At 48.6% G+C, this 24053-nt stretch overlaps 1 protein-coding gene across 1 annotated transcript in view; it reads right to left on the bottom strand.

Moving 5' to 3' along the window:
- The window catches only part of LRIG1 (leucine rich repeats and immunoglobulin like domains 1), an 89294-nt gene extending 76633 nt beyond the window's left edge, over window positions 1-12661 (bottom strand). Inside the window, 2 exon segments of the mRNA XM_079317437.1 lie at window positions 12124-12584; window positions 12587-12661. Of these exon segments, the coding sequence (XP_079173563.1) occupies window positions 12124-12584; window positions 12587-12655 (530 nt within the window). The 5' untranslated portion in view covers window positions 12656-12661.
- Between the last annotated feature and the right edge of the window lie 11392 nt (window positions 12662-24053).

Genomic DNA, 24053 nt, shown 5'->3' on the forward strand with positions numbered 1-24053 from the left:
TGCTTGACATGTGGGCAAAGGGAAACCAAAACTTTCCTTGAATGCTGCAGAAAACTTTAAATGCTCAAGATAAAAAATGCAAGAGTCAAAACTCTGAAGGAAGTGTGGGTTTACTGTTGCATTTCAAGTAGAACCCCTTCTTCCAGGAGGGGACAGCCTGTGTGCCCAGCAAGGCTGATGCCTCCATCTGCTCCCCTCCAAGCAGGGCTGCAGTCAGGAATGAATAAATAAAACAGGCTTCCAGATCCAAGTTTTCTTGGCCTTTACAGAGATGATCATGCTGTGAAAAAGCTCTGGGCAGAGTCTCTTCTCCCAGACAGGATCCACCCAAATGCCAATGCCCCCTCATCCACAAGCACCAAGAAGCCACACTTGGTTTTTTTGCTTGCATGGCTCCTGGGACAGTGCTTGACTTGTCCTCTGGAAATACCCATTGCATTCCATGAAACTGAGAAAACTAAACCTCCAGCTTATCCATAAAGCCTAATGTTTGCAGGGTTACCTTAGGTGAGACAGATCTTCACTGCTTTAATCACAGGGCCATTTTCAGGCTGAGTCTCACCAAAGCAAGGCTCAGCTCCTGCTCATGGAGCTTGGCATTTATTATTGGCATTTATTTGTGCCCTGCTTCCCAACAAGTCCCCAATTCTGCATTTCAAACCTAAACAGCAGGAAGACCATCAAAAAGCTTTTCATTTATGACAGACCATAACCTCCCCAAAATATTTCAATGCACATTTTCAATTCACTCCCAAGCCCAGTCTCATGAGGGCTGTTGCTGTTATTGTCTATCACACAGAGCCCTGTTCAGGGAATTGACCTCCCAGAGCTTTGGAAATTTCCCTGTCCCCAGCTGCCATCAGCCCAGGGAGCCTGCAGGGATGGGATGGCAGCAAAGGGAGATCTGGGCAATGATGCACCCTGCAATGGCAGGAGAGACTGTTTTATAACCAGGAGTCAGAATACTCAGGAAACCATAGAGGAAGCAATTAGAGCTTGTTGAACAGGGAAACTTCCCCATTTTGTTTCCAAGTGCACAGACCTCTAAGTCTGTGCTGAATTCCTCTTCTTTTAACCATGCATCTCACGAACCAAGCAACATTCATTAACCTGGACCCAAAAGTGTTCAGCTGCCACCTCATCCTCCCCCAAAAAGGGTGGATTTGTGGATTTTTTACTTGGAAAAAAAACATCTATGACAATCTTAAACAGCTTAATGGTGCACAGCCTGTTCCCCAGCAAAGCCCCATGGTGTCATTACAACTTGCACACAGGGTGCTTCAAGCCCTGCCTTTGAGCTGGCCTGAGAATTCCCAGCTGGAGAGAGAAGCAAACAGCAGGACACAGTCCAGGCTGCCTGAGCACACCATGGCTGTGAGAGGGATCTTCACAGAGCACAGGGACACACAGGGAATGTAATGGGAAAACCCTCTGCAGTCTGAATAAAGCAGAGCCTGGGAGCTGCAGTGCAAGCCTGGAGACACACAGAGGGATGCAGCACAGCCCCAGTGTCCTGCCAGCTGAAAGCACAGCTCAGGCTCTTGTGAAGCAGACCACAAAGTGGTAACACTTGAGACAAGTGCTAGGAGCCATGAGAGAAAAACTGTAGTGAACAGGCTGAGCTGTGATTTGGCACCTCCCAAGGATGCTGCCCAGCTGCATGGCTCTGCCCTCTCCCCAAAGGGGCTGTAAATCCCAGAGCCCTGGAGCCAGCCAGGCAAGGAGCCCCAGTGCTGCCAGAGGGATGCAGACACCCAGGGCCATTCCCTGTCACCCACAGCTGGCAGCCCCATGCCCAGCAGGGTGAAGCCACCTTCTTCCTGGAAATTCTGCTCCAAGAGGAGCAGCAAGTCACCAAAACCAATCCCTAGCTGTGGCTGTCACAAGAGCTTGCTGCTTTGGCTGAGATGCTCCTCCACTGCACTGGTGACATCCCTTTAGACACAGAGGAAACCATGCTGGTCCCTGAGAGTTCAGGATTTGGGTGCTTTCTCCATGGCATCAATCCCCTGTTCACAGGAACAATGCAGGGGTAACCCAGCACCAAACCCTCTGCTCCTGGCTATGGACATCAGGTAACACCAGCTCCAGTCCAGAAAGACTCTGACCATCTCCACCAACCTCACAACAGATATAAGCACAGCCCTGTCTCACAGCTGGGGCTCTGTCATCCACTTCTCCTGCAGGGATGGTTAAACAGCACTGCTGTCTCCCAGAGATTCTGTGGTTTTCATACAGGTAACCTCACACTGCTTCCCTTCCCTCAGTGAGGGTACAGCCACTCTCCTCAGCCTGTGGCAGAGGCAGGTATTCCAAATTTGAGTTCACCCCTTAAAGTGAAGTTGGCCAACAGCATCAAAAGTTCTGGGGGAAGAGAACAGACACATGGACCATTGCACAACCTCCTTTCTCAGGAAACCTGGGCAAGCAGCAGTGCCTGCCCCAGAGAGATTATTGCACCAGGGAGGAGCAAATCCAACTGCTGTTTTAAGTAGGCAGTGTAAGCCAAACACATCCTGTTAGATCTGTACAAGTCTCTGTCTGAGGAGATTAACTCAAAGACCAGTACATGTCTCAGCTGGTAAGGTCAGCAAGGATGAAACCAGAGCTCCTGGAAGAGCTTCAGCTCACCAAGGAGTCAGAAGCAACTTCACTGGGAGCTGGACTCAGCCTCACAGAGATAAAGAGATGCTTTTACTGAAACTGCAGGAGCTGAAGGAGTCACAGACAGGCTGCCAGCCCCTTGTCCAGCAGGCAAAACAAGTGGCACAACTCTGGATAAAAGTGCTCAGAGATCAGGGGTGATGCCTCAGGTCTGCAGACTCCCTCCCAAACTAGCAAACTTCTCCTTGCCCACTCACACAGCAAAGGTGGAGTCTGCCTAGGAACCCACCCATTCCAATACAATTTGCAACCTACTGTAACAGAAGAAGTTGATTTACTCACTCTTATGAACAGTCATTTAAACCCTTAATTTAATCAAGGTCAGCTTTGGGTGGTCACCACCTCAATAACAAAGGTAAGAAAGTAGGAGAAAAAATATACAAGTTTACAGCCACGTGAAACAAAGATGGCAAAACTCTCACAAATCCTTCCTATTCAGACAAATCTAAAAAAAAAAAAAAAAAAAAAAAAAAAAAAAAAAAAAAAACCAACCAAACAAAACCACACACTATTTTTTATTTACTGATTTATATGCAAAATACATGCACTACTCCAAAAGAATCCAAAGGTGTTCAAAAGCCAGAAATTCTGATTTAGATGACTTGTTTAAGGAGGAAAAAGAATGGAGTTGTTTATAGACCAACAGACAGGAACAGCACAAAAATACACTTAGCAAAGAAAAAGCACAAACTATTATGACACCTTTCAAAATAAAACATCACATGGTTTGTTTAAATCTCCTAAAACAGGAGAAGTCTCCTCATATTGCCAAAGCAAATGAAACACAAGTGTGGATGTGACTGTGCCGCAGTTCAGAGGGGGACAAAGGTTCCCAGTGAGCTGCATGGACAAACAGAGCACAGGATGCTCTCCTGGCTCCCAGTAAGGCCAGAGCACAGGCAGCAAAACCTGCAGCACCAGCCCAGTGCCCTGTGCCACAGCACTGGCAGCTCTGCCCATGTCCTGCCACCAGCAGGTGGGTGAGTGATGAAGGAACAGGGCATGAGAGAAGCAGAACATCCAGGATCAATATACACCTCACCCTCTGCAAATGACACATGGGCACATCCCTGACATATCCCTCCATTCTCTCATCCCCTGAGGCTGCAAAGTCTCTTGAGAGAATTCATGCACCTTCCTTCTCCATCTCAAATCAACCACCTCGTGCAGGGAAACAGCCACATTCAGGCTGCCTGCCCCTGGACTGCAGAAGAGCTCATCCTGTCCACACTGCTAGGGGACAGTTTATAAAAACCTATGTTAAGGGGCTGTTTCTGGTGCTTTTCCACAGCTCTGGAGCCTGGAGAAACAGCACAAAGCAAGCAAAGGGTGCTGGAGCTGCTCCCCAGGCAGCAGCAGCAGCTCCAGGCTCCCCCTGCTCACTGCACAGCAAGGAGAGGCACTGGTGTTTGGACAACTGGAACACATTTAGGGGGCAATTTTTCACAGGGCCTCCAGCCAGGCCATTTCCTACAGTCACTGTTTTATTACCCAGCACACAACCCATAGACCAGCAGCTTCCCCCCACTCCCCCAAAGCCTCCCACCACCCACTCCCACATGGACATCACCCACAGCAAACCCCAGTGCAGCACCTGCACACACAGGACACCTCCAGCACTGCACTGTAAGTGTGACTACAAATCAATGGGCACCAAAATCTGTCACCTCCAAGGGAATCTCTTCCACCAGTGTAACCCCAGTACCCTCTGCCACACACACTGCACGCCCTGCTGGACAGCCAGCACTTCTTAGGAGCACTTTTTAGATGACAGATAACATAGAAAACTTGTGTTTATATTGGCATGCAGCAGGCTAAAACACACTAAGTGAAGTTACAAAGCAGCCTGAACACCAGCTAGGCAAAGTGTGTTTGGAACTTGCAGGTCAGCAGTTTGGAGAGAGGCTAGTGTTGATGGTAAACTCTCCAGAACAGAGGAGTAAGCAAACACAACAGGGTTCCATCCTGGCAAGTGCCCATCCCAAAATCACAAGCTTTGGGCAACCAGAGAGACATGCAAGTGGTGAGGATGAATCCCTGTCCCTGTGTGTGGCAAGTGGAAAGCAGCACTGGCCAGAGCTGGCATTCTGAATTTCTCATTTCCTCCTTGCACCCAAAGGTTTGTCTGCCTTCCTGTAGGGACAAAAAAAAAACCCTACAAGTTGGAGGAGGTGGTCTAGGAATTCACAGCCAAATTGCCAGAGAATTCAGGAGGGTGTGTTCTCTAGTCTGAAAGGATTAATCACCTTCAAAGGGGAAACTTTTGCAATATGCATCCAAGCAAAGTTGAGCAGGATTTACAAAAATTACACTTAAGACTGCACCTCTGCCAATTAAAAAAAAAATTCCTAGCAGGTCCAAAAAAGATACCAAAAGAAAATTCATAGAAGTTACTGCCCCATTATGAGCAGCAATATCAACATTACACAAACCCTGCCTCCCACCCTGGAAAGCAAAATAAAATAAAGACAAATTCTCTTGCACATAAAACTTTTATCTCCAGAACAGAGCTTTAGGCAGATAATGCATTTTCAATTGCAACTTGTATATAACATTTTAAGGATCTGTAGCTCTATATCAAATTGTTCAATTGTTACATCTCCTATACTTCTGAAATCCACACAAAGCCACTGTGGGATGCTACAAAACTGCCATGGCAGATGCAAATAACCAACCATTCTGTCTGCACATCCAGCATGGTTAATGAAAGCTACACAGATAGCTGCAGCTTGAGAGCTGTCCTTCAATTCTCCATCAAACTGAAAAGGGAACCACGTGGAAGTGAACCATGCTCCTGGAATTGCATGCGACACGTCATCAGGTCTTCAGAGGTGTCCCCAAAATAGCAGGGCCTGCTTCTAGACATCTCCAAAATTACATGGCTGTGGCCTGAGAGACAATGTGCTGAAAACATAATGAGGGAGTGTAACATCTTGCACGTGTTGTGGTCCTGCTCTGAACCAGGGGAGGCTGAGCTGCAGGACCTGGGCTGCCAACAGCCCTTGGTTAACTATTAATGGATGACTCAGCTACAACAATAAGAGGTATTTCATGTGCTGCATTAGCACAACGGCACCCTGGTCCTTGACTTAGGTCTCTATGCATGCTAGGAAAAAAAAAAATATATAGTGCATCATTTAATAGCTGGATGTACCAGGAAACAGTTTTTTCCAGAGTGTGCAGGAAGAAACCCTTTGTTTCTCCTTGCACACCCTGGAGCTCACACTCTGCTCCTTTCTTACAAGCCACTAAAAACCAGCAAGGGAGAGCTGTCAGGGGCTGCATGAAACCACTGTCCAGACCAAGGTGCTTTATTTATTTACTGTTATTCACCCAAGCTAAATTCTGTTAAATCACCCCCCTCACCCTGCATGAGGTGCTAATTCCTGCCCAGCCCAGGTCCTGCAGAGCTGATCAACCTGAAGCCTGGATTTTCCACAGATGGCTCTTGGAGTCAACATTATTCTGAATTATCTCTGCTGCATCCATCCACATGACCCCATCCAGCTCCACGCTGCAAGACAAGGGAGTCACACTGGGTGATTAGGTTAGCAACACAAAATGATTGTGTTAAAAGCTGATGAGCTGAGCTAACTCAATCCAAGGTGTCTGGCAGGGCAGCCAACGAGATCAATTAAAAGCCCTGCAGCTCTAATTGAGAGTTTCTGGGTGCAGCTAACACACCAATCAGGGCCAATACACAAACCAGGGCCAATACACAAGCCCTGAGCAGAGCTGGCTGCTGAGGAATGAGAGCCATCATCCCAATTTGCAGCCACTCAAACTTCAAGGCAAAACCTGGACCCCTCTTGGATGGATCAAAGCACTCAGAACCCAAAGCTGGGCACTGCTCAGGCATGCCCAGGGTGGCACTCAGCAATTCCAGCTGCCCTGCACTCAGGTGGGAGATATTCAGGAGCCCAGGTGCAAGCACAGAGTCAGAAGGGCATTTCAGGGACAATTCTTGGGGGATTTGCCTCAACATGAAACCACCTTGAGCCCTTCTGAAGCTGAGTCTGGGACTTCCCTGCACCAGGTGAGTCTCACACCAAAAAAAGCCCCACTTCCAAGCACTTCTACATCTGCCAAAATCCCCATCAGACAGGACTCCAGCAGCATCTTAAGCAGGGAAGTGAAACCTCACCCATGCTTGAGGAAGCATTTAAGTACCTGAAGTGCTTTGTTGAAGTGTCTGGGGTCTCAAACGTATTAGTTTACCACACTGAGCTTCTTGATGCCAACAAGCAAAGGGATAAGACAATCAACCTCACATTTGCTCCTTAAATTCCAGGCAGGAAATCCAGCAAAGCTCAGCAACCCCCATACCTTACAACCAGAAAACTGTAGAGCACTTTGCACAAGCAAAGAAAAAAATATTAAACTGTACCTAACACATAATAGTTGATTTTTCTAGAGAACACTTGGTGGTGTGCTCAGTTTTTTTTTTACTGCCTACTGAGAGGCTGGTTCCCCTGTCCTGGGAATTTTCCCTCTGCAGCTCCTCCTCCCCCAGCTCCCAGACCATCCATTCTCCCCTTTTCAAACTGCACCCATTGTAAATGGCACTGAATATTAACACAGCCCATTGAGCACTTGCTTCTTTTGTATGGGACCCCTGCGTTTCAAATTGCAGTCACTGCAGAGAGGAAAAGTCTCAAAGTGATTAAACGCCTGTGAAGTTTCTCAAAAGGAGAGAGGAATATGCAGAGGAAGCTGAGGGGGTCCTAGAGCCTTTCACTAGGAACCAGAGGCTTCTGCAAGAGGCTTCTTAAATGGGGAATTTTTTTCATTTTACCAATATTTTATTTACTTTTAATCCTAGTCCGATGAGCCAGTTTCTGCCCGGCTGTGGCTCAGTGTGGGATGGAGATGAGAAGCTCAGACTGCAGATGCAAAGGGCTTGCTGTTAACTGCTGCCCTCCTGCAGAACTGATAAATAAATACTGCAGCATGCTGAGGGTGGTCAGCGAATCCACCGACACATGTTCGCACAGGAAGGGTGGATTTACTCGCAAGCACGTGTATTTATTTGTGCTTAAGCAGCAGCCCCAGAGGCACTGCTCTGCTGCTACCCACCGGGGCCAGGCTCCAGTGCAGCAGCTGAACCCTGCAGGGTGGGGATGGGACTGTCCAGAGCAGCTCACAGCCAGGACAGGGCTGCAGGAACACCAGATCTGTGTCACTGCAAGCCACGCAGGAATCCTTTCACAAGCACCACCAGCTCCAGCACTGTCCCACCTGAGCAGGAAAAGCTCCCTGGAGCACCACCCAGGCTTCCTGGCTGTCTTTGGGTTGTCCCAGGAGGAGGGAGAGGGACCAGCACCTGCACCAAGCCATCCTTGCAGCCCCCCCAGGCAGCCAGCACACGCTGAGCTCCACAGCTGCATGGGGCCAGGAGCCCAGGGTGACCATTACTTAATCTTTGTTCCATTATTTCAGCAGGCCTGGAAGCAGGACATGCAGGAGAGATCCTGCCAGCAGCACTCCCCCCTCCCAGCACTGCCAGCAGGAGAGTCCCCCCACACCAGCTCCTCTTCCAGCATCTGCAGGAGCAGAGCTACTGCAGGGCCTGAGAGCAAGTAATGCCCTTCTCTCCAAAAAATCCCATGCAACCAGCATCAGCAGGAGCAGAGTTACTGCAGAGCCCAAGAGCAAGTAATGCCCTTCTTCCAAAAAAATTCCATGCAACCAGCATGACCAGAGCCCCTTACCAAGCAAGCAAAGAAGCCACCCTGACATGTGAAAGCAAAAGCAACACGACCTGACACATAAGAATCCCAGTTCAGCAAGAAATTTACAGGGACTTTAGTGAAACAAACAAGTTTCATTGAACGAAGTTTTTGTGTGTATACACTTGAGCACAGAAAGAGACTGCTCCTGATTCCTGGTTCAAATGCACTTCCAGACCCTGAAACCACTGACAGGCACCCACAGGACTCTAAAAAGCATTCAGACACTTTGCCCTGCTCTCTCCAGAGAGCAGCAGCACCCTGCAAAGAGCCAGCACGCAAGCAGCTGGTGCCTCGGGGCAACTTATCCATAGAGCCAAGCCCCAGAGCCTTCCTGGGAAGCAGAGAGCAGCTCTTAGCCCAGCTCTCCTGGGGACTTGAGGATGCTGCCTCTTCCCAGACATGCCAGGCACACACACCCTGACCCAGAGGCATCCTCATGCACAGATGGTCAGCATCCCCCAAAATATCCCATAGTCATTTGGGTCAAAAATGCACAATACTTCTGTTTAAAATATAAGCTTTCTTTACTGCAGACCATGCTAGCAATGAATTAACTGTTCAACCACAGCCTCACTGTCCCTAAATCTTCTCACCAAAAGCTCTACCTAAAATATTGCTGCTTTATCACTAAATATGAAAGGAAAACCCCTCAGCCATACATGATTCCTAAAGGAAATACCTTTTCTGTCAGTCCTCAAAAAACCAAAATGTGTGGAGAGACAGAAGCAGAGGATACAGGGGATGTTCCACATCACCAACACTGCTGGAGCCCTGGCTTTTTTGGGGCACCAAGCATTCTGTACTTAAGCTTAGCCCTAAACTTTATGCCATACATAACACTCTACTGTAAAAACAAACTTCAGACTTAAACACCACAAGACACGAAGCAGCTCCAAAGGCAGGCACTGCAAAGGAGCTCTGTGCACATCAGCTGCCCAGCAGGGTTGGACTGTCCCAGCTTTCCCCTTGCACCAGGAACCCTTCCCAGCTGGTGCTGGATGGGATGGGCCATGCAGTGTTGCAATGTGCCCTGTGCAGCAAGTCAAGAACACTTATATAACTGGTACACAGGGCCGAGCTGCCTGTTGCTTTTAAGATAAAAAAAAAAACAAAAAACAAAAAAAAAAACCTAAAAAAAATACAAACCCATCCATGCCATACTACATTAAATGTGAGAGACTGCAGCTCCTCTGAGCATCAGCTATTCCTTCTGAAAGCTTGAGAGAAAAATTACAACTCCGAACTCTGCTGCCAGCAGAGAAATAACAATAGTTTCAAAAAGCCCCAGCGCTTTTCCTCGGTACTGATAGTCCTGTTGACAAAATACGCGGCGTGATTAAGTCTGTTCCAGAACCCTCCCCGGCTGCCGAGCCGCATTTCCAACCCGACAAACAAAAAGCTTTATCTCCAGCACACTGAAAGCCGACTCCGAGCACTGCCGCAGCATTGTGGCACTCGTTAGGAATAAAGATAAACTGCTAAAGAGGGATTGTTCAATAGCGCCCTAATGAAGTTAAAGCAGTGCCACCAGAGCCACTGGAAGCTGGGTTTATCTCGTCTCCTATTAGCGATCCAACGTGCCCGAGCTTATCAGCCCCGGCGGGATACAGCCTGCCCAGCAGGGACACAGATGCGGATGCACAGCTCCAACATCGCCCGTCTCTGACCAATTTTGGGTTAGAGAACCCGCACCCCCGCATCAGCCATGGGTCACTGCAGCCCTCCACACTCCCCTTCTTGCTCTTTAAAAGGGCACGTTCAAAAAAATTAAATACCAAAAGAGATACTTGCACAGAGAGAGCTTTTCGCTAGCACACAGTGCTTTTACAGAAAACATTAAGCTACTAAAGAAGTGAGTTATCAACTTTCTGCTGTTCACTTGCAAATGAATATATGATCCCACAAAGCCTGAAAAATATGCTTCATCCTCGTGCTGCTAAACTGAAATAGGTCATTTAAAGTGGTTAAGAGTAATATTGTTTCTAATTACTACAAAAAACCAACAGTATTTGCAATAGTTTCAAATCTCTTTATTTTTACACTAGCTATGAGGAGGGGAAAAAGCCTTAATGTTGCATTTCCAAATACAAAAGTCATCGATTTAATCAAGTCTTGTTAGTTTGCAACATACAAAGTTACAAACTGCATTGTAAGTGTCTAAAACACCAAGAACCCACAAGTCTATAAGCAGAAGATTTATGCGTGCTTTTACTTCACTAAAAAAATTTGGATTGAACACAAGACAAGACACTCCAAAACCTGCTCCATTTGAAGAAGACACTCCGGAAAAAAACGCACTCAATAATAAATTTGTTCTGTCTGGGATATTAACGCACTTCCTTGCCCGAACAAAGATACGCTGTCCTATTTTAAGAGGTGCATGGGAATAGTGGAATTGTTAAAAACTTGCTCTGAAAGGTGAGGGAAAGATGCTTTAAAGCAACAGGTGAATGGGATGAATCAGGGCTTTAATACAGAGGCCACACGTTCCTCTCAATATGAGACATTATAATTTCATGTAAACCAAGGCACTTCTGCAGCTAAAAGTGAACTCCACCAGGAGAACCCGACAAAACTCTAATAATTCTTCTTAATAAGGAGCTGGATGACCTCCAGCAACACATCAGTGACCGTGCTCTCTCCTGGCAAGGCTGAGGAGTATCTGTTACAGCCAGGTTTTAGAGATTCGATGGTCTATGAATCTGTTCAAACAGCAGAAAGGCCCCGCAACAGAAGCGCTGTTTCCCTTTCTGGATAGCGATTTCCCCAAGTTAGCTAACAGTTCAGGGACTCATTTTCACAAGTTTGTGAGTGCACACACATACTCTCAGTACTCCTGGACTGTTAAATGACTAGAACTCAATGCTGAACACACTTTTCCTCCTGAGCTTTAAGTGTCTAATGTTTTATTTCACCTTCTTCGAGTCCAGAGCAGCGGTCACACTGCACTTCCCGGGAAACAGCAGACACCATTCTGCGCTTGGACACGAACCTGAGCACTGTGAAACACCTTCCAAGGGGTAAAACCCACCGCACGGTGCTGCAGCAGCCGCCAGGTGCGGGGCTGTGAGCTCAGCTGCCGCCCAGAACCCGCGATACACCGCGGCTCCAAAACCGCGCCGCACACGCCAGCACCGAGCCAGCCGCGCGCCTCCGCTGGAAAACACCTGGATTCTACCGAAACGCCGCAGCAACCCTCGACTCCCTTCCGATCCCCCGAAATTCACAGCCTATAAAAGCTGGCAGCATTAAAAGCCACGAGAGCGGCGGCAGAGCTGGGGTCCGGATTCGGGGAGCCGGGCGCGCCCCGCTCCCAGCCCCGGGACGGACGGACGGACAGATGGATGGATGGACGATGCCCTAATAAGGATTCGGAAGCCCAATCTGGCTGTTATCTGCAGCAGATCCCATCGCTGAGACACCAAACCCGCTCTCGGCTCCTTTTCCCCCGGGACACCCGAGGCCAGCCCCGCACGGACCGAGATACGGGAACCCACAGCTCCTCCCGGGACCAGCACCGGACCGACCCCTCCAACCCCCATCCCCGAGCGGACACCGCACCACGGGACACGCTCCGCACCGCGCAGCCTGCAAGGCTCCAATAAACAAACCGGAGTTCCGCGGGGGTTTTTGTTTAAAGTTTTCCCGTCTTTGACAACAAGCCAAAGCGCGGCGGTTTGGCCGCCCGAGCCCCGCGCATCGCCCCCGGTGTCCCCCCGGTACTCACACGTGCCGCGGCCAGCGGGGCAGGTCCCGGGGCAGCGCGGGCAGCGCCAGCCCGCCGCAGCTCAGCGCGTCCCCGCCGCAGGCGCAGCCCGCGGGGCAGCCGGCGGCGGCCGAGCCCAGCAGCGCCAGCAGCAGCAGCGCCGCCGCCGCCCGTGACGGCAGCGCCATTTTGTATCCGGCACCGGGGAACGGCCGCGGCGAGAGGAGGCGGCGGCAGCAGCGCTCACACCGCGGGCGCTCAGCGCCGCTCCGCCGCCCGCAGCATCGCCTCGGCCGCCGGCCCCGCGGGGCGCTACGGCACCGGCATGCACCGGGCACTGCCGGCCGGGTCGAGTGCGCGTCCCCGCCGCGGGAAGCGCTTCCTGCTGCTCCTGTCGCTCCGCGCCGCACGGCTCGGGGGGCGCCGGCCGGTCCCCGTGCGCTGCCGCGGGCTCGGAGCCGCCACTGCCGCCCGGCCCGAGCGCCGCTCGCCGCGGACCCACGTTGGCGACACCGCAACATGTATCCGCGCCGCCCCCCGCGCGCCCGCCCATTGGCTGCCGGGCGGCCCCCGTCCCGCCGCCATTGGTCAGGGGTCCCCCCCTCCGCGGCGCCGCGCCTCCCCATTGGTGCTCACGGGCCGTCAATCACGGCGCGGGGCCGCCCCCCTTTCCCACTCCAGGTGTGAACGCGCGCGGCCGCCGCCCCCCCGCGCTGCCCCTCTTAAAGGGGCCGCGCCCGCGCTCGCTCCCCGCGCTGCCGGACCCCCCGTCCCGCAAATGCGGATAGTGTGCGGGAACACCGCGGCCTGCGGGAACACCGCGGCCTGCTGGCATCCCCGCACCCCGCGCTGTGCTTCTGGAAACGCCGCGGAGCGGCCGTGGGGCTGCACTCCGCCGGGACACGCGTGGCAGGAGGGGATCGGTTATTCACGCTTGTTCCGTGGCACACCTAAGCGGATGCGCTTCCCAAATGTGCCTTTGAGTGGGATCCCAGCACGGGAGATATGGAGGAGCCCCAGCCCGAAGCGGGTCGAGCCGTGACTCACCGGGAGCCGCACCGGGAGCATCGCGGGCACGGCTGGCTCTGGACCAGGGATGCGCTCGGAGCGCGGGGCTGGCAGGATGCGCTCGGAGCGCGGGGCTGGCAGGATGCGCTCCGAATGCGGGGCTGGCAGGATGCGCTCGGAGCGCGGGGATGGGAGGATGCGCTCCGAGCGCGGGGATGGCAGGATGCGCTCCGAATGCGGGGATGGCAGGATGCGCTCGGAGCGCGGGGCTGGCAGGATGCGCTCCGAATGCGGGGCTGGCAGGATGCGCTCGGAGCGCGGGGATGGGAGGATGCGCTCCGAATGCGGGGCTGGCAGGATGCGCTCGGAGCGCGGGGATGGGAGGATGCGCTCGGAGCGCGGGGATGGCAGGATGCGCTCGGAGCGCGGGGATGGGAGGATGCGCTCCGAATGCGGGGCTGGCAGGATGCGCTCGGAGCGCGGGGCTGGCAGGATGCGCTCGGAGCGCGGGGCTGGCAGGATGCGCTCCGAGCGCGGGGCTGGCAGGATGCGCTCCGAGCGCGGGGATGGCAGGATGCGCTCCGAATGCGGGGATGGCAGGATGCGCTCGGAGCGCGGGGATGGCAGGATGCGCTCCGAGCGCGGGGATGGCAGGATGCGCTCGGAGCGCGGGGCTGGCAGGATGCGCTCGGAGCGCGGGGCTGGCAGGATGCTCCCGATTTCGGTGGAGAGCATCCAACTGGCTCTGCTCAAGTTTGGATGTGGCCCAGCACAGCATTTAGGGAAGGAAGCTCCTGGAGTGTTCAGCGCACCCACGGCGGGCGGGAGAGTGATTTAACCCCTTACAACAGGAGTTACATGGGCAGAAGGGGGATATTTTAGGGAGAGAAACACATATCGCAGGCCTATCCTGCTTAACCTTTGATTAAATCTGCAACTTTCTACTGCAGATTCCTCCTGAGTCCAGAGACAGAGCCACATTTCCTTCTTATAACAGAACGGGGCATTGCACTGCAGGATGCTCCAATCACACTGCTCATCCCAAAATCATGCATCTCTACCCAAAAACCAGGCTGCACAAAAGCCCAAAACTAGGCAAAAATCTTGCAAGGACTTTCTCAGCCATCACTATCAGTGCTCCCAGTGATTAAGTGCTACCTTGATGATGTGAGGGGAGGTGTGAGAGGAGACACATTTTTGGGAAGCTTTCACTCTGGATGAGGACATTCTCACCCCCTGCCTATTCTCATTTTCATCTAGATTTCTTACAAACTGGTCAGTGGAGCCATGAATTTTATTTGACACAATGCACAGGGAATTTTTAGCTTACTCCACCAGCTGTCTGACACAAACAGCAGTCAAGTCTTCTGCTGGACCCAAAAGCACTCTCATGGAGAGGATTTTTCCTGCTCAGTAGTGATGGTATCATAGAAATAAATAATTTTTCTTCTTTTACAGTGTTTCCAGATGTGACAACCAGGCTTTTCAATTAACTTTAACAATTAATGTTAATATTTTTCAATATTAGGGCAAGATGGTAAGTATGGGATTTCCCATGGAGAGAGAGATCCAAAAGCTTTAGCTAATCTTTATTAAACAGAAAGCTAGAAGCAACTCTGCTGGAATTTGTGTCCAATCACCTCAGATGAGCACAAGATATCCTTGCACAGAGAATAAGGGCAGCTGGAAGGAAATGAGACTCTTCTCAGTTGTGCTCTCCCTCATCCCCAAGTCCAAGCCTGTGCTGGAGTCTGTGTGCAGCATGGAGGATGTTTCTTCCTCAAACCTCATTAAATCTAATTAAAAAGCTTATAAAAGTATTTATGAAAACAAATTTTAAAATGGCAAAGGCATGCCAACACGGAAGATACTTCTAATTCTGCCAGTGTCTTTTTGTGGATTTGGAGTTGGTTCAGAAGTGCACACTTGGAAGGTAATTGCTGACAGCATGCAGAATCCATCAAGCTATAATTAACACTCCACTATTATTCTAATTGCCTCACTCAAGCTTCTGTGTTTTTTAATTGTAGAGCAATTTGCCAATAGAGAATTTAATTGCAATACATATTTTATACATTTGGGGACAAAGTCCCATTATTTCCACTTCAGCAAAAATATTCTTCAGTTTTTTTATAGCTTGCTTTATTCCTTTCTGGGATTTTTCAGGGGTTTTTTTCCCCCTTATACAGGAATTTGATTGCAACCTCTTGTGAAATTAGCAATGATATAATATCCAGGAGTGCCTGGAGGCTTCAGTTTGGATCATGACTCTATTAAGCTAGGAACTGCACATACATGTATCAGACACAGCCCTGAGGAGCTTGAAATCTAAACAGAGAAGACAAGCTGAGGTGAGAACAGAAGTATGATCCCTCTTTCCAGCTGGGGAAGCAGCCCCAGATGATTCACCTCAGGCGACCCCAGGCTGCTGGGGCACAGCCAGGAACTCACACGAGCCCTGGGCACCCTTCACCTTCAGTGTGAGCTGAGTTCCTGCCTCCTGGTTCCTGCAGAAGTATCTCTCTATTATTTGATTTGCAAGCTAGACCTTCCAATTAACTTCTCACCACCCAGGATCTGGAGTTGCTTTCACAGAGGGTTTCAGAGCAAGAGCCAGCACTGAGGAGGAGCCCCAGAGGTGTCACAATGGATGGGTGACAATGGCAAAGCTGTCAGGATTTGGGAAGGATGCATTTGACTTCTCCTGGGGCAGGCTGAAGGTTGGAGGCAGCAAAATAGGAAAGGATGGACCTTTGCATTTTTGGACCATCCTTGCATTTGACATTTTTCATTCACTCCTCTATTCACTTCTATTTGCAGGGCTGCAAATCCATCTGTAACAACATTTGTCTTCTAATAACTTTGATGATGGCTTTACACTCAACACCAGTGCTGTTGAGGTTTGCAAAGCAGCTGCTGCCATGGCTACAGCCCCTTGTATTGCCAGCCTGGTGCATTGAGGTGTCAATCAGTATTATCCTGATGCCAAATGCTTAGAAAGTTTTCAGCAGGTGTGTTGTGGAGACAGTGTACAAAGTTGCAGTGACTATTCAGCATAGCAACAGTCACATAAATACATCTCCAGCAGTGGCCTTTGGTATTAGCTGCTCATGATTTGGCTCCTGCCATCCCAGCTGCAAGAGATGGTTTCTCTGGTACAACCAGATCAACCACAGCATCAGCATTCCAGAGGTTTATTAGTTGTTCTGATTACACCAGACCTGCAAGGACAGTTTTATGGCTTGTTGCCACCCAAAGCTGGTGTCTTGTCTCTCTTGGATCCCAACCCTGCTCCTCAGAGCTTGTTCTGTTGGTAGTGCAAGATGCATGACGTGATGCACAGGTGCCTGGAAGCCCTGGCAGGTGATAACATCACCTCTCACTGCTCACAGGGCTGAAGCCAGCTCAGCTTAGCAGGAGGCAGCATATGACAGTGAGAATTAAAGGAAGAGATGAGCAAATCAAGCTTCAGTATAGGGTCACTAACAGTGCTGACATGAAAGCTTACCTTGGCCTCAAACTCTGAAGTTTGCCTTGCAATGACACATAAACCTATTCTCTTGAATTTAGAGGCTGGTGCTTGAACTCTGTTCCTCCAGAACATAATGTCTTTGATCAAGACCAGATCATGCTTCATTAATGTGAAAGTTCACTCAAGTAGCTGCTGTCATTTCATTTTTCACAGGCAATGAGTTAAATTGCTTTCTCAGCCCAGAACTGACACAGGCAGTTAGTAAAAAATGGTGCAAATAAGTAGATCCAATTAACTAAATCCAAGTTGTGTCACAACTTTGCCACCTCCGATTCCTTTTTTTTTCTCCTATACTGAAGGACTTCTCATAAAACTGTTGTATAAATGTGTGTGTGTTTATCTCATCTTTCTAAAAGCAGACTATCAAAATAGCATGACAGCAGTTTCTTGTCAAGATAGAAAAGAGAGTGAAAGAGACAGCACTAGAATATTGCCTGGGCAAAATACATGGTAAGAGTGAATAGTACTCAACCTGTGGCACTCAAATCTGGAGATTACAAAGTTTAAAAGTTTTTTTTTTCCTTTTTTTTTTTTTTTTTTTTTTTTTTTTTTTTTTGGTAGAGAAGGCAATGGGCTTGTCTTTTTTTTTTTTTTTTTTTTTGGTAGACAAGGAAAGTGCAGGAAGAAATCTGGTAAATCTGAAGTCTGAACACTGTTTGCTTGGATCACATATTTCAGCATAACATTACACTAATCACACTGATCTCCAAAACCCAGAGGTTTCCCCAAGCCCAGGGTAAGATTTGGCCCCATGGGCAAGCTGGCAGGTTTTGGGCTTTGCTCTTCAAATCTGGGCTTGGACTATCTGTGCCAACAGCAGGAGCAGAGCTGGAGCCACAGCTGTTCCCAGCAGTGACTGGTGCTAGCAGTGTTTGTGCTGTGAAGAGCTCTATTAACTATTAATAATAACCATAATTACATGGTGTAACTTCTGCTCATTGCTCTCACCTCTAGGCTGAGAGGGAAGTGTGAAGTTCTTGCAGCCCCAGAGGAATGTGTTAGATGAAAAGATGCAAGTGGAGCAAGGAAGCTGGAATCCTGCTGCAGATAAAATTGGAGTCACCTGCCCCTGCTCAGAGAATAGGAAAAAAAATAGGAATCATGGAGGAGAAGTTTAATCCCTTTCAGATAGGGATGCTTTAAATCAAGTCTATTTCTTCACTCTGGATAAGTCTCTAGAAAGGGCTGGAGACTCCATGTGCAGCTGAAAAGCAGTAGATGCTTTATTTCACTGTAAGCTCTTGTCTCTGTAGAAGTGGGGAAATGAGCCATGAGCTTGCTTAATGGAAGTAGTGGGCTCCAAAGTGTTTCCAGAGTAAAGGCTGTATTTCCTTGCTGTTGACTTAATTTCCAGGGACTTTCATGGCAAAGAAAGGTAAAACAACCTGCCCCAAAACAACCCCAACCTCTCTGGGGGCTTATATTATATTAATAATTAATAAACACTTAAATATATAATTAAAACCATATTTATTTAATAGCTCACTGTCCAGTTGTTTTATTTCTGCAGATGAAGGTCACCATCAGCAGGGGTGGTCTCTGCCTGGCAGGGTTTTCAAGGCAAGTTTAGCTGAGAGTTGCACAAGTTAGGGCTGCTCACAGAGGTCCAGATCCCATATAACAATTAAAGGAAGATGATTGCAGAATGACCAGCAGCCAGACTTTGGAAGCATCTGGCAAGCAAGCACTGCCTTACAGGTCAGAGCTATTTTTTCCCAACTCGTGTCCTTGATCTTTATCCATAGTGTAAGTGGGGCAAGATACCTTGTGACAACTTTTATTGGACTTAGTTACTGCCTCTATGTGATTACTATGGGCTGTTACTACCAAACTGTCTTTTGTTGCTTCATCTGGCTGGAAGATATTAAGATTTGTCCACTGCTTCATCATACTTTGATCCCTTGTTTAGGAAAGAAATCTGTTTCCTTGCTTGAGTGCCTCATTCTTGGCTAGGGATTGAACTGCAGGCTGATATTTCTGCTTGGCCCTTGAAGCCAACTATTAACCACACTCCTCATCCTGCTGGTACCACCCAGGAGTGCATCAATACTGCAATACAAATGGCACAGCATCATTATATGGAGAACAAAATATGTGGCAGGGCCCTGCTGTGGCTTAGAGGCTCTGAGAAGAATCTCTCAAAATATCTTAGACATCTGCCATGTGTAAAATCTCATGATTGTTCTTCAAATTCTTCTGTGGATACATCAGCCTCTCCTCCACTGCTCTCTTGGTCTCCCTGTGCCAACACATGTGTTCTTACCAGCAGAGTGTGACACAAGGCTTGTTTTCCTCCACAGTTGTTCTGTTTGTTCAGTACCTGAGGTATTACCCTCTGATTTGAGACACCCTAAATCACTCCCCTAGTGCACAGTTGGGATGACATGAAGGATTATAACTTCATGTGGGAATAAGGAAGAGCACACGAAGGCTTAGCAGACGCAGATCCCAGTTCATGCCAATACCATAACTAATTAGAAACAGGGGAAGCAAGTAGATGGAAAATGTCTCAAGCTTCTCTCAGAGTCTGCCATGGCACATGAACGAGTTCTGGCAGCACCACACCATCATTGCAGCAACTGGACAACTTTGTCCCCAGATCCAGTGACGGATGTTTGGAATTTCTGCATAAACTAGTGTGTCTCCAGTGACACCCATTTCTCAGCACAAGCCTTCATCTCCCACAAGATGTGAATGACCATGGGGAGTTCCAGGGATGCAGAACCACTGTTTCCATTGTTGCATTCCTTTTGCCATAAGGATGCTGCTTCCATCAGCTCTGCAGAAAGGGACACTGTAATGAAGAGCTCACACAGAAATAATGAGAATTAATCCCTTACCAGCTTGTGATCTGAGGTAGCACTGTGTGAAGAGGCATAAGTTGCTTTATGTCCCTTACCACCCAAATTTAAAAAAGAAAATACCTTCAAAACTGAAACACTCCAGCATGGTGTAATTTGTCTCTTGGGTTAGAAGAAACCACATAGAATTTTTAGAACATAGATCTTGTAGCCTCACACCTGTGCTGCTCCAGAGAAGAGCTAAATTCAGCTAGGATTTCTTTTCGTTCTTTAGCTTTCATATTTTTCTCCAAGAGGTTTACATTACTTCCTTCCATCCCACTTGGCCAAAGCCTCTCTATTCTGATCCCATTGGACAATACATTCTTTTGGAGGATCCAAAATCAGACACTTGAAGGTAGGGGCAGACCAACCAAACCCCTCTGCTCCTCACAGAGCTACAGCAGCCTCATCTGCTGCAGGGGCAGAGAGGGAGCTCTCTCTGAGGACAACTTAGGGAAGAAGCCCCCAAACAAGAAGGTGGAAGAAGAGAACAAAACTGCCACTCTTACCTTCCCACTTACCCCCTTGTGATGAGGATTTTGCAGTCACTGACTGCAGCTGGCAACAATGCAGTAAATAGCCACGTGCCCTGTGCACAGGCTGGCTGAGAGGAGGAATGGGAGCTGAACCCCTTCCCTTCTGCTGCATCACCACCACCTGATGCTGTACAAGCCCTTAGCTACACAAACCATGCCTCTGAACCAGGGCTGTCTGCAGCAGAGGTGACCTCTGCTCTCTCCAGTATTTATGGGGTGTTTGGGACCCTGGATGGGCTATACCTGTGGGGAGAAAACCAACTGTGGGCTACCAACTTCCCAGGCACCACCTGCATTGCCCCAAGCTTTTATCCTTCAAGGGAGCCTTGAGGGTGAAGTGGCAGGTTGTGGGTTGCTTTCTTTTTTTCTTTTTTCTTTTTTTTTTTTTTCCCATTCTGATCTTGCTAGCTATTTTGCCAGAAATGCCAGAGTTACAGTTCAGGTGACTCCTTGTTTCTGGCCCTATAACTTGTCCTTTTTTGAGGAGAAGGGAATCTGTCCAGGGTGTGCTGGATGTTTTTGAGTGTATGGTGGAGCCTTATGATACTTGGAGTATCTGTCACGGTCCCAAGCTACCATGTGAAGGGTAAGTGAAACAGATTTGCTTCTCTTATTAAATGCCATTTTATCAAGTGCTATCTTTTTTTGGGCTGTTTATCTCCAGTTTGACTAATAATTGCTGAATGGCTGTGAGCTCCTGCATTGCTTGAGCTGGTGTGAGGTGTTTCCTTGGGACTCCAGATTCCTGCTCTGCTTCTGTGCAGAGCCCACGCTTGGATGTGCTCAGGAGGGGCTGCTGGTTCTAGTGCAGGAGCATTTTCAGACTGGTTCCATCAGGACTGGTGGTTTCCCTTGGCTCCTTGAGGGCTTTGGGCAGTAGCTCTAAATGTCCTCCCCTGGCAGAGTGCAGGGCAGGCAGGAGGTGTGTGTGTGTACCACAGGCTCCTCTCTGAGACACCCAGATTGTGTGGCTGGGACAGCTCCCTCACACATGGCAGCCTCCAGGTGACTGGGATCCTCCCCCAGATCATCCACAATTTGATAGAGGTTGGCTCTGTGTGCTAGCACAAGGCAGCAGGTTGGGAAAAGCCATTAATCAGGGCGAGGGTCGGTGCTGCTGAGAGCACACCTGCGAGGCTGCAGCCTTGGGAAACAGCATTTCAGCAACCTGACAAATGCCTGGGAGCTTTTCCCATTACATCACTGCTGGGGCCAGCACAAAGGCTATCTGGCTTGCTCAAGGAAGTGTATTGTGGAAAACAATTCTACTTTGATGACTGATCCAGGCATTTATTTAGGCAGTTGCATTGGCTCATTTGATCTGTGCTGTTAATGGGAGGCAACTCACTGCATGCTTTTGTTATACTTGCTCTTGCTTGCAGAAGTTCTTGAGATTTGTTTTTTTATGAACAAAATGATCTATCCCTTCACATGGCAATTGTGCCAGTGTCACAACCTTAATTATCACTCAAATTTTCCAGATGGGATTTTTTCCAAAAATCTGGCTCAGAAGAATTTACCCAGGTTTAAGGAAGTCACTGAATGTGATACTGAAAAGCATCTGTGTGTTACAAGAAAACAAAAGACAGGATGCAGCGTGTGCAGGCATGGGGTGAAAATAAAACAGCCATTTGATTTCTAAGTTGCATTCTTTGCTTTTGCATCAGGAATGTGTCAGTAGCCCCCTGTGTCCTTTTGCAGCATGATTCCCTGAGAGAGAAGGAAATCTGTTACATGAATCACACTGATCTGGGGCAGTGGCTGGAGCACCTTGCAAAACAGTCACTTTTTTTTTTAACATTTATTCTCTGTTAGCATTTCTCATATGTTAGTGATGTTATTAAAGGTTTGATAAATGGTCTGAATGAAAGACTTGTAGAAAAGGTCAACCGACCCCTTTGAAATTTTGTTTACTCTCTATCTAGATATTAATTAACTAAGATAAACTGACCTTCTGAAAAAAATCCTAAAAAAAAAGTTTGGCTTTCAACTGTGTAATACACAAACATAAAAGGTGAAACTTGGTGGAAGAAGCTGACAAATGGATGTTAGGCTTTTCTCAGATTTATATCATATGCTAAAACTTGGTGTCACTGCAGGATTTTTCTGTGTCATCAGCATATCAGCAGTTTTATCCTGGTTTAAATCTCTTCTTAGGGTTAATGTTTCTCACCCTCAAATCTGTGGGAGAGGAAGGGGTTTTCAGCTCCTTATTTTAGAGAAATTCTCAAAATTCTCCTCATTTTACAGAAAGGCCAATGTAAATAGCAGGGCATTACTGGTTGAAATTGCAAGAACCCACAATGAAGAGAAATCTCCTCCACTCTTCATTAAGGTAAAGTCACAGGAAATCAATCTTTCCTCCTAACCTGGTCTTTGAAAGCCTCAGCAAGACTTGTTTCTTGCATAACTGTTTCTTGCATAAAAGGTAGTTCTGGTCCAACTCTACACTCCCAGGTCCACCAGCACTGCCAGGGCAGCTCCAGTGGGAACTGGCTCAGTTCCTTCTTTTTCTACAACAGGTCAGGCAAGCAGTGGGCACTGAAGACTTTCAGAGTTTCCAAAAACCAGGAGGGCAGCCCAGGGCATAGCTCCAGCCAGGAGTCTTGTGAATGCTTCTCCTAAAATCCTGCCCACCCTAAAGGGGAGGATCACAGAACAGGAGCCAGGACAGCTGGAAATCAGGTCTTTGGAATAATGGGGTGTGCAGATTTGCATTGTGGTGCATTTGATCCAGACTGAATGTCAGCTCCTAAGGGTGCTGACAGAGCCCATGCTGAGTCCCCTCCACCATGTCCCTCACCAGAGCAATCTTTCCCACCCTCTGCTTTCTCTGCTAGATCATTTACCTGCTTTATGGGCTCCAGGAATCACCATCTCTTCCTAGTTCTTGCAATTAATTTCCCCCAAACCTTACAGGGTGTGTCTACATTATTTATGTATTGACTGATTTTTGCAGAAGGGGTTTTTGCCTAGCTGTAAGGTGACCTGAAAAGCCTGCTGCATTGTGAGGCTGGAGGCAAGCAGGGCTGTGTGAGTGCACCAGACCCTGCAGCTACTCATTCCTTCTGGTGCAGGCAGCTGAGAGCGTGACAATAGCACTTGGATGTCATCCCATTCCCTCCCCCTTAAACCTGAGTGCTGTCTTCCAGGTGTTACAGACGTTTTTGAAGTCAAAACACTTGCCAACTCCAATTAAACTTGTGGTTTGCAGACAAATTGGGAGCTGGCCGGAGAGGAAGCTGGCAGGAGAACAGCTCTGTACGTGAGCACAGCTCCAGGACAGCTGAGCTCCCAAAAATTTTGTAGAAATAGTCATCAGGGCAGAGATGAGACCATAGTGATCTGGTGAGGAAGGTGTAAATGCACAGCTGCACAGTGTCTGCAGTGAGGAATTCAAAAGTGGGGACTGCTGTGGTTGGGTAGGGGCAGCTCCTGTTAGAGGTGAAAAATTGGAGAATTCAGATTTCATTTGTCCAGCTGGTGGTCCCAAAGCCTGGTCTCAGTGCCACCTCTCTGGCTGTCCTGCCTGCAGGGGCTGGAAGCAGATTCTGCATGGACTGCTGGTGGTTTTTTACAATGAGGGTGGTACAACACTGGCACAGGGTGTCAGAGAGGGGGTGGATGGAAACATCCAAGGTCAGGTTGGACAGGGCTCTGAGCAACCAGATCTAGTTGAAGATATCCTTGTTTGTTGCAGGGGGGTTGGACTAAATGGGCTTTAAAGGTCCCTTCTAACCCAAACTATTTTATAATTTTTTTTAATAATTTTTTTTTTAATAATTTTTTTTTTTTTTGGGAGGGGGTGGTAATCTCTACATTTTCCCTCCTTCCCTCTCTATTTTGGTTGCTCCAATCCTTCCTTCTCCACTTATTCCATGCAATACCTGGTCAGAAAAGGGCTGATTTGCTCTCACCTCTTTGCAAATGACTTCTGGACATTTGAGGTCTCCTTTTATGCAGTGTTAAGCAAGTTAAGAGGCAGCTTGGGTCCATTTGTAATGCATTTCTTTAAAACAGAGTGGGAAAGAA

The sequence above is a fragment of the Erithacus rubecula genome, assembly GCF_903797595.1.
Source record: "Erithacus rubecula genome assembly, chromosome: 13".
Classification (NCBI taxonomy): domain Eukaryota; kingdom Metazoa; phylum Chordata; class Aves; order Passeriformes; family Muscicapidae; genus Erithacus; species Erithacus rubecula.